Consider the following 13,552-nt stretch of genomic DNA (forward strand, 5'->3'; position numbering starts at 1 on the left):
ATGACAGAGTGCAGTCAAAGGTGACAGAGAGATCCTCTTTTCAATCAAGCCCCTTTAGGAAAGTATTCCATGGAAAAGGGGCTACTACTGAAAAGGCTGATTACCTTGTTGCCACTGTCAGAACAGCCGCAATTGAGAACTAGCCTCTGATGCTAATCGTTGGGCATGGGAAATGGGGTCCTGAGTCTTAAAAGGCTTTATCAGCACAACTTAGAAACAAATTGACAGCCAGGTTTTCTTGATGGCATTAATTGATAAAATAAATGAGGACTGCACTGATTCTTTCTGATTAGAGGTTAGGGTACATCATCTTATCTGCTCAAAACACAAGGCACACATTAAAAGAAAATGATAAAACAAATACTAGAAGGGCGCTTAAAAGTCTTCTACAAAGCTGAGTCTAAGCACCACTAAAAACATCTTCCTCTCTCGCCCTGTGAGTAGGGATATCCCACCAATCTCAAGCAATGCAAGGGAGAGCGGCACTCCAAGCAAAACGGAAAAACATTTGAAGTAAGAAGTGGATAGGAAACAAACAAACAAAAGTTACTAGAAACCAGCAAATGAGTCCAGCACTAACAAAGCAGCGATTAGCACAGTCTGTTTGAGAAGGATTCATGTGACTATCCAGAGTGGGCAGATTGTTCTTTCTAAGAGAAGTACAGAAATTCAGAAAATATTGATTTCTCCTCCTCCCAGCACAATGAGAACACTGAAAATTAGAACAACAACAAAAGCTACATCCTAAGGAAGGGTAATAAATCCTACACACACAAATACCATGGTTCTAGATTCAGGTAGGTAGAAGTGTTGGTCTCACACAATCGAAATATATTTTAAAAAATAAAAAAATTCTCTAAGGTGCTACTGGACAATTTTTTATATTTTTGTAAATATATTTCAACACAAATACCATGATAAGACCTAGAGACTGGAACATACCCTGCAGTACACAACAGTTAAGTGAAGGTTAACACACAGAAAAGGTGTGAAACGCATGACCGTCCCAGCATTTTTATTTGTAGGTGGAGGAAGCAGAGAGCTTATGGGGAACTTTGCTGGACCTGGCTTAGCTTTGCAAATGTGCTAGCAGTTTTATTTCTGTGCAAATACTGTACTGAATGCACTGGGTTTTTTGTATTCAGAATCAGGTTGGAGTGCATGTGACATGACTGGCAGGGGTCAGTAAACTTTTTCAGCAGGGGGCCCCATAAATAACCCAGAGATGCATTTTAAATAAAAGGGCACATTCTACTCATGTAAAAACATGCTGATTCCCAGATCGTCCACGGGCCGGATTTAGAAGGCGATTGGGCCAGATCCGCCCCCCCGGCCTTAGTTTGCCTACCCATGGGCTACTACCAATCCCTGGATAAGTGGAAGTTAAGTAGCCTTTCAAAGGTGTATTGGTACCCTAGGAGTTAGACAGGGGAAAAGAGGAAAGAGTGCTTCTTGCTAAAATGTTGGATTCTGATCAGGGTGGATAAAAATCAATGTTTTTTAAAAAAATAATAAAAAAATGGATTTTTTAAAAATAAAATGTTTTTTGAGTTAAATATATTACCATCCAAAGGTTATTCAATCATGAAATAAAGATTAGTTTTTTAATTATGTAGAATAAGGCTGTATATGTTTAATTTTTTGGGGTAAATAAATTCCATTAATCCATTCACAATGTCATTTATGCTCTTCCAGAGGTTTTTGTAAGATTATTGGGCAGTTTATCTGCCTACAAGATATTATCACAGATGCTTGGTTTACTTTTGCAGTTCTCAAAACTGAATTTGACTCAGCAGAGATCACATGCCTCTTCTTCACAGCAAAAATGTTATAACATGAACAGAGTTGACAAAAAGACCTTAATCCTATTGTTCTACAAACCTATGAATACAGAATCAACCCCTTCAGTGCTAAGTTTCAAGAAGTTCAGTGAATAGAATAGAAACAATATTTTTCTGATTGTTTGGAGTGGAATGGATCTAATAAATCTATTTAAATTGTTATTATTAAGGTAATGATTATTTTTCTCCTTCCTAAGTACAACAGAAAAGTTGTCCAAATACGAATGATTAACCTATTAAACTGGGGATAAAAAAAACTAATATGAAAAGTTGTTATTCTAAAAATCTTCATCTACTTGCATATTAAAGTTATACCAGCAAGAATTAGTCTTTATGTAGAAAACTATGATTTAAATCAAGCCTTACTGACTAGTGATTTAAATCAGTTTGATTTAAATCAAATCCACCCTGATTCTGATATGAAACCTAAAGCCTCCCTGAAACTGCTGGGTGTCCCTCCTCCTAGGAAGATGCTTTTAGCCTAGCTTGTCTGGCTCCATGGAGGCAAGATCCAACCAATGAAAAATGGTCTCTTAAAGAATATATTTTAACTCTCTCCAAATTTGCAAATTGGATGTTAATCACACCACCCCAATTTCATATTTCACTTAACACTGAGATAGTTCTATGCAGTTTAAACCTATCAAACTACATGTTTAAACACATATAATTAGAGAAAATGCACATTTAAATGCATATTGTGAAGCATTTTTCTACAATAAAAAACTTATGCGGGAGAAAAGCAGGATTATGGGTAAAAACCTGTAATGACAATGCCTGGAAACAGATAGAGCAAACACTGTATCAACCAAATGTATTTTAAAAACCCAGATGTCAGAGAACTGTTATTTTCTACTTCTTGATGCTAAATGACATACTGTACTACAAATATTGGGTCCAATGATTTACCGAATGATGGTAGAACACTGTATGATCTATGTAAATGAATTTTATGATACACACACAAACAGATACATTTGAATAAATAATAACTCTTCCCCCCCCCCCGAACAACAACAACAACAGCAACAACAGTGGATTAAGTAGCAAAAATAATGCACCAAACTAAAAACATATTTAGTAACTCTAAGCTTCACAGAACCAACATATCCATATTTTAGTGTCTCTTATTTGAATTTCTGCTTCATGGCTATAGTGCAGCAAAAGGCAGGCACTGTTAAGAATGTAACAGCAGCCTGCTGGATCAGACCAATGGTATGTATCTAACAGTAGGTGGCCGGATGCCTTTGTGAAGCCTACAAGTAGAGTAAAAGCAACATCACTCCCCAATTGTTTTTCTCCCTGGCAACTGGCATTCAAAGTTACGCTGCCTCCAAACAGGGAGGTTCTGTTTAGCAGCCACTGAAAGAACTAAGAAATTTGTCTCAATTCCCCTTAAAACCTATCAAAGCCAGTGGTAGTCACAGTATCTTGTAGCAGCAAATTCCAGGAGACTTTCCTTTTCTCATCCTGACTCCACTGCTCATCAATTTAACTGGGTGACTCTGCCTTCTAATATTATGCCAGAGAACGAGAAATCAGATATACTCACTTCCTCCACACATTCTTTAAAGGCTTCTATCATGACCCCTCCTTAGGTATAATTTCTAAAGTGAAAAGCTTCAAGTGCTTTAGAATCCCCTGTGATAATTTTGGTTCTACAACATCCCCTTTGAGTTGGACGTCCTTCTGGCATACATTTATTTGGTTGGTGGGACAAGGGAAAGGCATTTTTCAACACAGCATCCGAATTATGGAATACTCTCTTCAGACAGGTCTGACTTGCCTCATCTTTGCTCACTTTTAAGCAGGTGATGAAAACCTTATAGTTCCGTTTTTATTTCCTTCTCTCACTTGAGGTTTGATGACATTACTAAACATAAATTTTAAAATAATATGTACACAATATTCCAAATGTAGCTACACCATCAATTTGTTTTAATGTTTGGCGCTTTTTTGTGTTTTTATATGTGTTGCAAGCCACCCAGAGTGGTTGGGGAAACCCAGCTATATGGGTGGGATATAAATAAAATAATAATAATAATAATTAACAGCAGCACTATAATACAGGTAGTATTAGCTTCCATCCCTAACATGCAAATTGCCTAGTTCACTAAGTACGTATTTTCACTGAGCTATCTACCATGATCTATTTCCAAACAGTTAATTATTTAATTTAATTTATACAAATGGATTAATTCCTCACAATGACTCTTTGTGGCGTTCTAACATCCAGTTACATAATGGGAAAATGTCCTTGTAGAACTCTTTACAATAGGGCTGGGGGTCCTGCCCAGCGACTCAATCCATTAAAAAAGAGAAAGAAAGAAAATCTACCCACTGCTAGATGGAAGCTACTTCATCACATCATTCAGAATAAAATGAGCTCCCCCCCCCCCCACAGTTGAGGAAAACAGATGAAAACCAAAGCAGATATACCACTTTGTCCAAGGGTTTGAGAGAACAAAGTGGTGCTGAGCTCCAGACAAAGAATCATACTACATGTTGTACTTTTATGTGCAGCATACAGCTCTCTGTCTCTTGTTTTTCTTAAATTAAGTACAGCTGCGGGAGCCAAATGTTATTAGGGTTGCAGTTTACCCCTTCCTTTCCCACCACAACCCCCTGCAAACTGGTGCCTATTGGAATATTTTTTTCTAAGCCTGATATCCATGTTGAGGAAGAAGGATTTTCAGCTGTGTACGTGTGCCATGTCTAGAGAGGTCAGGGATGCATGCACTGTGATCTCAGCAATTCTCTCCCTCCCCCCATGGCTGTAATTAATTTTAAAAAACAACAACACAAGAGACCTATCTGGATGCTGTGCATTAAGCATAATGTGTAGTTTCAACCCATGCTTGGTTTCAAATTATGTATGTACACAGGCTATTGTGGAAAGTAAAGTGCACAGTTACACAGATTTCCCCCTCTAATTCACGCCTCAGCCCTGTGTTTAATCACTAGCCTGGTAGTTACAGGCAACTAGGAATTGCATGTAGGTGGCTGAGTGGACTGACAGCAGAGGAATGGTGCGCCCTGTTCCTCTTCTGTGCCCAGCACAGAACAAAGAACTATCTCCTATATGTCCAGTATAAAAATGGAAAGGAATATTACCAGAAGGATGAAGCTTTCTTTCTGTCCCTCTTCTGCCAGCCTCCAGCAGGCTATGGCTATTTATTTACTACAAGCCAGAAACTGTAATGGGTTTATCTACAAGGCTTTCATAGGTTTTCAATAGTTAATTTTTAGTGAAGATGGTGCTACTTCACAACTGTTACTTCAGTTTATATGAATTTTTTAAAAAAGCCCTGAATATAAGGAAACTAGATAAAAACAAGCATAATATACTTCTTAGGAATGCACAGACAACTGACTTGTATTTTAATTATTGGCCAAAATACTTTGGCACTATTGCTTACCTGTAGGAAGAATCATATCTTGTTTATCATACATGAAGAGAAATATAATTTAGGAAAATAAATTGCTTCAATTCGGTCTCAATTTTAAGCCCTAGGTTTCTAACCCCACCCCACCCAAATGAGAAAAGTATTTCCTCTTTCTGATATTGTACCTTCTCTGTGCAAGATAGTTCATCGACTCAAGGTTCCATTGTTTTGTTTTTGTTTTGGAAGAGCAGCTGATTAAAACTCACAACTGGCTTATTGGGCAAAATATGCTGCAGCTTTGAAATGATACAGCAGGGACCAGTTTCAGTGTTAATTTAAAATGCTAGAATTAATTAGGTAGTGTAAATGAAGAATTTAATAAGCACACTTTACAACTAGAAGTTATGCTTTTATTAAACATCTCTGCCAAACAAAGCTAAACATCTTTGGTCTGTCCTGCCTTCCTTTTCTTATGGGCTCATTCTTTTAAAACTCTGAAATTGAGACATTTCCCCTATTGCAAACTCTGTCACAATTAAAGTTTGTCCCGAGTTATAGCAAATATAAATCACTAGCATTTTATGCCTGCTCTAGGAAGCTACAAAACACAATTGAGGTTTACAATTTTGGTTTCGAGGTCCAAATTAAAGGCTGTCTCAAAAGCTGTCATTCCCAGTCAACTTGGTTTGATATACTACCAAATTAGCATTTTTTCTGTAAAAGAATATGCTTGTTTAAAAGCATATTCAAAAGCAATGCACAACATTATGAATCAGCTTCTAAAGTCTACCTATCTAAAAGCCAGCATGAAGACTCTGAACATTACTATTAAGTTAACTGAAAGCTGGAAAAATATTTTAAATTCTGTTGTCCTGGCACCCCCATTTTAGGTACTCCAGCAGGTAGATATTTGGGATTTATTCAGCCCTACAATAGCCATTTAAATACTTGTCTAAAATATCTGCATACACTCTGAATTTCTCATCAAATTATTTTGGATGTTAAGTGTTAGCCTTTTAAAATCTACTTCCTTTGCAGCAGTGGAAGTACTGAGGTTTTCATTATGCCAGTCACTCTAGACTATAAATAGGTTATAAATATGAACAGTTTCATATAGTACAGGTGTGAAAGCCGCAATATAAATTAATTCCTCAAAGGGAATGTACATGGCCATTCCAACATAAAAGTCACTGCAAGTTGTTTTGACATAAGAAAGAAGTTACACGAATGCTTCCAGCACCTATCAATACATACCGTCAACACCTATCAATATATTACCCAAACATGTCAAACTGTGCAATGCAAGTCAGTCACAATTTATGAAGCTGGACTAGATCTCATCAGCATCTTGGAAACCAAGTTTTGGGGTATAGGAATCTGGGTCAAAACCTGCCCTGGAATGTCTCAATCTCCAGATACTGCAGACAGTAATCCCAAAGTACAGGGGATCTCTATGGGAATAGGCCAGCAGGTGCTTGCCTCAGGAATTTCAGACTCAAAGCCAGACTGAAATCTAAGGCAATGCAGAAGAAACATGGTAAGACCAGGGATTCTCTCAAAAAGAGAATGTAAATGTACAGCTCCACGACCTCAGTTACAGCCCAAGACCTATCATTCCCTCTAAATTGCTGGCAGAGAAGATAGAACGCTCACATGGGGAATAGCAGGCAATGCTTGAGTGCAAGGCTCTACCCGATTCATTGTCTGGTGGCCCTTCGCGAAAGAGAATGGATCTGGGGGCTCATAAGGCTGCTTTGCCATTTAGATTCTCAGATGAGCTCAGGCCTCCGCCAAAACAATGCCTGCTGGCTCTTCCAGAATCTTGAGCTCTTCATGCTATATGGAATTGGCTCCCAAGAATGTTGCTCAATGCCCCCTGACTGATACCATGCAACGGCAGCTCCCGCTGAACCTTGCTTGGCTCTCAGTACAGCTGGGACAGGATAAGCATGGGCCAACAAGGACAAAAAAACAACAACAAAATTCTTATGAAGGCTCACTATCAAGAAGAGCAATGCAACTTAATAAATAGCAACTTGAGTCTAACTTGAATCTCTTCAGATTTATTCTGTCCACTACTGCATTGCCTGAAATGTAGTGCACCTGGTGACAGTGTCACAACTCAGTGGTACAGCACTTGAGATGCACGCAAAAGATCCCAAGCTCAATCTCTGACTTTGCCTGGTAGACAGTACTAAGCTAGATGAACCGATGGTCTGATTTGGGATATAGCAGCTTCTTGTGTTCCTTCCAACAAAGTATCATTCACAAGGGTGACAATTCATATATAGCTCATATATGTAGAAGTAAACATCCTATCAGGAAGGATGCTGATGTTGCAAACAATGTGATTTCTCAAGCCATCTCTCTGTCCACAGAACTGCACAGCGACTAACAAATGCAGTTCTTGCACTAAGATGCTGATGAGAAGGCCAGGTGCCATACCGCTTGTGCCGCATATTATACTTTTTTGAATTCAGCACATTATATGGCAGGGCTTATTTGCTAAAATATATACTAAGCATTTAACATCTGAATCTCAATAGAAATACAAATGAGCACTGTTCACCTACTAGGCCCATAAATTCATCTTCCATATAACATAAAACTTCCCCTTACCCCACAGGAAATGTTGTAGCCAAGAAGAAGTGTTCACAATCCAGTTAAAATTTCTATCTACTGTACATTCTCCAATCCTCCATATGATCTTCTTTGGTCTCTATTTTCCAGCTCTTCCAGCTCTGAATCAGATTCAATTCCATTACCTGCATTCCATCTCCTTTGGTTTATTTCAGCCCTGCTTCAATTTTCTCATCTACTTGCCTTCAGCCTTTTCTATCATTCTTCTAGTTAGCATGTCTACAGATAGATGATATTCATTCTCACTGCTTTTCTCACTAACTGTATTTTTGGTCACTCTTTGAGATAGCAGTTATTCCTTGACTCCTTTTTTTCTTTTCTTTTCTTACACTCAAGCAGCCTCTAAATCTCTTTCAATGTCCTGTATACAATTTCCTATTTACAGCTGGGATGGAGATTCCCATGGATAACCCCAATAAAATTTTGGCCCCAGCTTCAGTTTTTCATGGTATACATAGGAATTTGCTGCCAGTGGAATTTGCTGCCAAGGAGTGTGGTGGAGTCTCCTTCTTTGGAGGTCTTTAAGTGGAGGCTTGACAGCCATATGTCGGGAATGCTTTGATGGTGTTTCCTGCTTGGCAGGGGGTTGGACTGGATGGCCCTTGTGGTCTCTTCCAACTCTATGATTCTATGATGACACTCTGGAGAGCCCTATGAGTTTTGGAAGTGGGTTTTGAAATGATGTACAGGTCTATGAAATGTGGTGGAGGGAGGTTTAAGCCCCAGTGTGCGCATCTAAATTCCACACACAGCTCTTTAGTTTCTAATTGTTCTTCATTCTCTGGTCACCTCTCTCCTAGATAACCAAACTTCCCCTTTCCCAGTCCTCTTCAGCCACCTCTACTCTCATCAACCAAGTCAAAATGTGTCACTTCAAGTCTTTACATTGGTTTCTTATCATGTTCTACACTTCTAGTTCTTACTTTTAAATCTTCTTCATTACTGCACTCTCAACTAGCTCTTCTCATCTGCATTTTCTTGCCTTCTCCATGATCATCTGAGCCACCATTGTTTCCCCTCCGCAGTCTCATCATTATTCCCTATGTCTACAGGTCTTCCCTGTTCTTCAAGTCATATCCATTCCTGCTTCAGCTGATTTTTTAAGACCCATTCTTTCACCAAACCCTTTCCTGAACCTCCCTAACTTACCAGCCCCTCCCAAGACACCATTAATCCTTGACCACAAGCTCCTGCATCTGTCAATCTAATACAGTTCCTAACCTTATGGATTACAAGGCTTGCTTCTTCACAATGTGTCATATATTATTATTGTTACTATGAAATAAATGGATCAGTAAAGAAACTAATGCAGGAAGTTTGTAAACTCCTCTGCACATTTTGGCAGCAGACTTCTCTTCTCAATAACAAATGAAGCAAACAAGATGAGCTGCTTTACCAAGCTAATTTGGAAACCCTAGCTTGTTAACCCCAACAAACTATGTCCAGAATATACCAAATTTAGTCAACCTTTCTGGTACTGGGGAAAGGTTGATTACCATACTACTGTATATCTAAGCTGTACCAAACTGTCTATAGAAAACAATCCATAATGATGAACTAAACTGAACCAACACAAGATCCATATTTTAATTTATAAAGTGGAGGGGGGAGAGGAACAGGATGATAACTTAAAAGAGAATACACATTTTGATTACCGTAAAAGAAACTAAAATGGTCCTAATTTTGAAAGGGAGCTGAAATTATGAGTTAGTTGTGTGACCTACTTGCAAACAGATTCACCTCCAAGGTTCCAGCCCTTTCTGCGTTGAGTTAGAAACTCAGTTCCCATGAGAACCCCTGCTTCTACTCCCACCACCTAGGGCTCTTGGTACTACATCCACAGTAAGCATCTATATCAGGGGTCCCCAAACTTGCCCGGCCTCAGTCTGGTTCCTCTGGCGCTGATCGCACGGACTTGCTTTTTCCGGGGCGGGGCGGCACCAGAAATAGCTTGTGCGCATGTGCACGGGCCTCCGCAGACCCGAAAATGCGCCGGAAATTACGTTTTGCACATGCGCAAAAGCTATTTCTGTCGCCGCGCCAACCCAGAGATGGGCGGTAAGAGCGGGCAGCGGCGGTCATGGGGGGCAGCACAATTGACCCACAGCCCTTAGTTTTGAGATGTCTGCTCTATATGTATGATGCTTCATCAGGCAGTCTGTAGGCATGTTGGTGGGAGCGCTGGACTGGCTCCACCGCTATGTCCACATATTAGTGACATCCCCACTGTCTTACCCCTCACCCCCTTGGTAAGCAGCAGTGTAGCCTGGAGGTGAGGTGTGCAGCAGTGCCCCACCTCGTGTGTTACATCAAAGCTATGGTTTACGCCTGGTCATATGGATGATACTACTTTCATCATTCTAGGTCTAAGGCATCTCAGCTTCCTCATCTTGTAATTTCACACACAGGTGCTTGTGCAATTTGCTCTTCTTCAGAATATCTAGCATACCTCATGCCACTGGTGTTGGGATGACTGAGGGAAGTATCGTAATGAAACATGGACACAATATTTCTATATTGCTGGGCAATGTAAAGCGTTTATATAAAAAAGATGTAGTAAACTTTGCCAACTTGTAAAGACCTTGTCAGAGGTCAAAGCAAAAGAAGCCCACGGCATGCAAATCCCAATTTCAAGAAATAAGAAAACAATGAAGCACTTTACCTGTAATTTTGTCTCTCACAAGCTTGCAGGACTCTATTTCACCAATGCTCCCAAAAAGGCTCCTGAACTCTTCCTGGGTCATATTCTGGGGTAAATAGTTGACTATGAGGTTTGTTTTGCTGTCATCTGTAGCAGCCCCCGTCTGCATAGGGGAAGGGCAGTTCCTACTGTTACTGGCAGGTCCATTGGTTGTATTGGATGTTGGGCCATTTGACACCTGAGGCTCCATGGTGCTAATTATCTATAACAGAAAGGAAAAGGGAGGGAAATACTATCTTAAAAGTCTGAGATACAGTTGCTATTTTTAAATAGATACTTACAAATGAATACGTAGGTAGCATTCATGGCCAATTTAAGACAGTTAACAAAAAAAACCCAGCTTGATTCTTCTGCTATTGTTGTAAAGTAGGTCATGCTAGTCTTTGGCAGAGAGCACATACTAAGATGCAGAGGCAAATAAAACCTCCCCGTCTATTTTTCCTCCTCCTCTTTTTTGTTAATGAAAAGCTAATTTCTCTTTTCCTGGTGTAACCTTTTTCACAAATGTGTATTTACACCACACCAATTTAATTGATTTAAGGTATAATGACTATGATTAAAATCATAGTTCCGTTTAAGTGGAAGAGTCCCATATAGAGGTAGAAACTGAAAAGGTAAAAATACATTAGCTATTTAATTACTGTAACACCCAGCGCTGTGACAGGTTTATCTAGGGCATTCAAGCTACAGAAAGATGTGGCTGTGATCAGCTTGAAGCAATAACCTCTCAAGTTTCTACCAAACACACTTACTTGTATCACTGAAAGGCCTGGATTCTTCAGTTACATTTATCACCAAGGGCTTGTTTTGATTTATTCTTATACTAAAGGCCTGAAACTGCTAATACTTATATATTTGAGCTAATGTTGCACAAGTAAACAGCCCCACTTTTGCTGAAACTGGAAGAATCTCTTCATATATTTTTTTGTTTAAAAAGGGAGTACAAGATAGGAAATGCAAACTCTTATTAAGCCAACTTCTCTTCCTTTAAGGATACGCAAGCTTTAAAATCATACAGAATTATTCAACATGATTCATTAAGACATAAGAAATTACCTGCTAGATCAGACCAAAGGCCTATCTAGCTCAGAATTATGTTTCCCAGTGGCCAACCAGAAGCCTTTGGGAACCATGCAAGCAAGACATGTGTGCACCAGCCCTCTGAATAAAATAGCCTGGCATGAAAAAGTACTTCTTGTTGTTTGTCCTGAATCTTCTATCATACACTTATGCTGATTGTGATCTAGGGATGTTTGTTTTTCTTAACTTGAAAGAAGTGGGGATTGGAAAAAAGCAAATGCTATTGTTATTTCCTTTTACCAACTTGGATTTTCTGTGCAAAACCAGTGTCCAATCTTCCACAGCAGATTTGAGACAAAGATGGGCAAAGGAACTGAGAGGAGGGCAGAAAAGTTGTGCCCTCTTTCAGAGTCTTAAAACAATTCAAATGGAGAGCTACCACCTCTAGACCCAGCGATCCCACCTGGTGCTAAAGATGCTTTAACTTTATTTCTGAGAACAATCTCTCACTGTTCCATCACACTATTATTGGGTATGCCATAGTGAGTTATGAAAGCAAACTGATGCATCTAACAGTTCTATTCTTATCCTAGAAGAGAAAAAACAAAAACATGGTTCTGAGCATAACCTACAATTTTCAAATGCTGCAGATTTCAAAGTTGCCTCCTTACATGGGCCAATAGCAAGGAAAGTTCAGAAATAAATTTTACATATGAATAAATGAAATTATTTAGGCTTTAATTATTCAAGATATTGTGCAAAAGGAACATAAAATAGTTGGGGGCAAACTATTGATAACACAAACTACTCTGCAACAACCAATTAACAAATTGTATTTGTTCATAGACAGGTGTGTGAATATAAGGTGCATGCTGCCTTATATGAAATTCTCACTAGTATTTACCAGGAAGCCACAGCTCTGTCATCATCATCTTTTGATGCATGCATAGACACATTCTTTGCCTCATCAGAATCTTCTTGATGCATAGGAGTAGGAGGAAAATCACAATACTTATTGGGTTCCCAAGGAATCCTTAGTCATCAATGGATGGTTACTCTTTGAACTGGACAGCCACTTTACAAGAAGGTTCAATGCATCTTTTGAAATGAGAGAATTACCATCAGGAAGATGACACTTCCTCTTGCAAAAATGGCTAGGAGAGCAATTTTCTTACAAGCCTCAGAAAAACTATCTTGGAGACTTGCAGACTTGGAAGAAAAAGTACAGACACAGGGGTGGGGAAGTTAGGCAAGGCATGGGTCCCAATCTGCCTCTCCAAAATATACACACCTGTCTAATTATGATATCATACGTGACATCAGGTGTGGGGCAGAGGCACGATTGGGCCAGCTGTGTGACTGAGTTCCCTGTGGGGAACTTTATCATGCAGCCAGTATATGCATAAAGCAGAGTTGAAGTCACTACCTATCAGCTGGTGGGCAAAGTCTTCAAGTCTGCTGGATAAAATATGCAACCTAGTTCCCTGTAGGAAACTCTAGCACAGCTGATCCTTATAGAAATTAGCTCTGCCAGTCGTGTGTTCAGCACTTGGAAAATGCCAAGCACAGGGCTGGCACAAACCCTTACACTGTGGTTCCCAAGTGCCTGGCAACCAGCTGGCTGTTGGATGCTTGGGAAGCACAGGGCAAGGGACTTGGGCAGGTAGGCAAGCTGCCTAGCAGGGGCAGAGATGTATAGTTATGGCAAACTCATTCTCAACCTGCCATCTGTTACGCAGCCAAAGCAACACCATCCATGCAAATAACATCGTCTAATGTCAAAGGATCAGCAAGTATGGAAGGCTGACTGGTAGGGCGAGGATGGAAAAGGGGAAGGGGCTGAAACTGGCTGAGGGCACAGCTGGCTGTGATCTTAAGACAGAAGCACTCCACACTGCAGTATTTTGTTTCATGCACCACTTGTAATCAAAATCTTTTCTCAAGAGCTTTCTTGTTTCAGAAAG

General features: G+C 39.6%; 1 protein-coding gene across 7 annotated transcripts in view; it reads right to left on the reverse strand.

The window, feature by feature from the left end:
• The window catches only part of ELAVL4 (ELAV like RNA binding protein 4), a 98,335-nt gene that overhangs the window by 39,517 nt on the left and 45,266 nt on the right, over positions 1 to 13,552 (reverse strand). For all 7 annotated transcript variants that reach the window (XM_033152177.1, XM_033152180.1, XM_033152178.1 and 4 more), the window contains exon 2: positions 10,530 to 10,770. In XM_033152177.1, coding sequence (XP_033008068.1) covers positions 10,530 to 10,770 — 241 coding nt within the window. The remainder of the gene's footprint in view (positions 1 to 10,529; positions 10,771 to 13,552) is intronic.

Source organism: Lacerta agilis, chromosome 6 (assembly GCF_009819535.1).
Source record: "Lacerta agilis isolate rLacAgi1 chromosome 6, rLacAgi1.pri, whole genome shotgun sequence".
NCBI lineage: Eukaryota > Metazoa > Chordata > Lepidosauria > Squamata > Lacertidae > Lacerta > Lacerta agilis.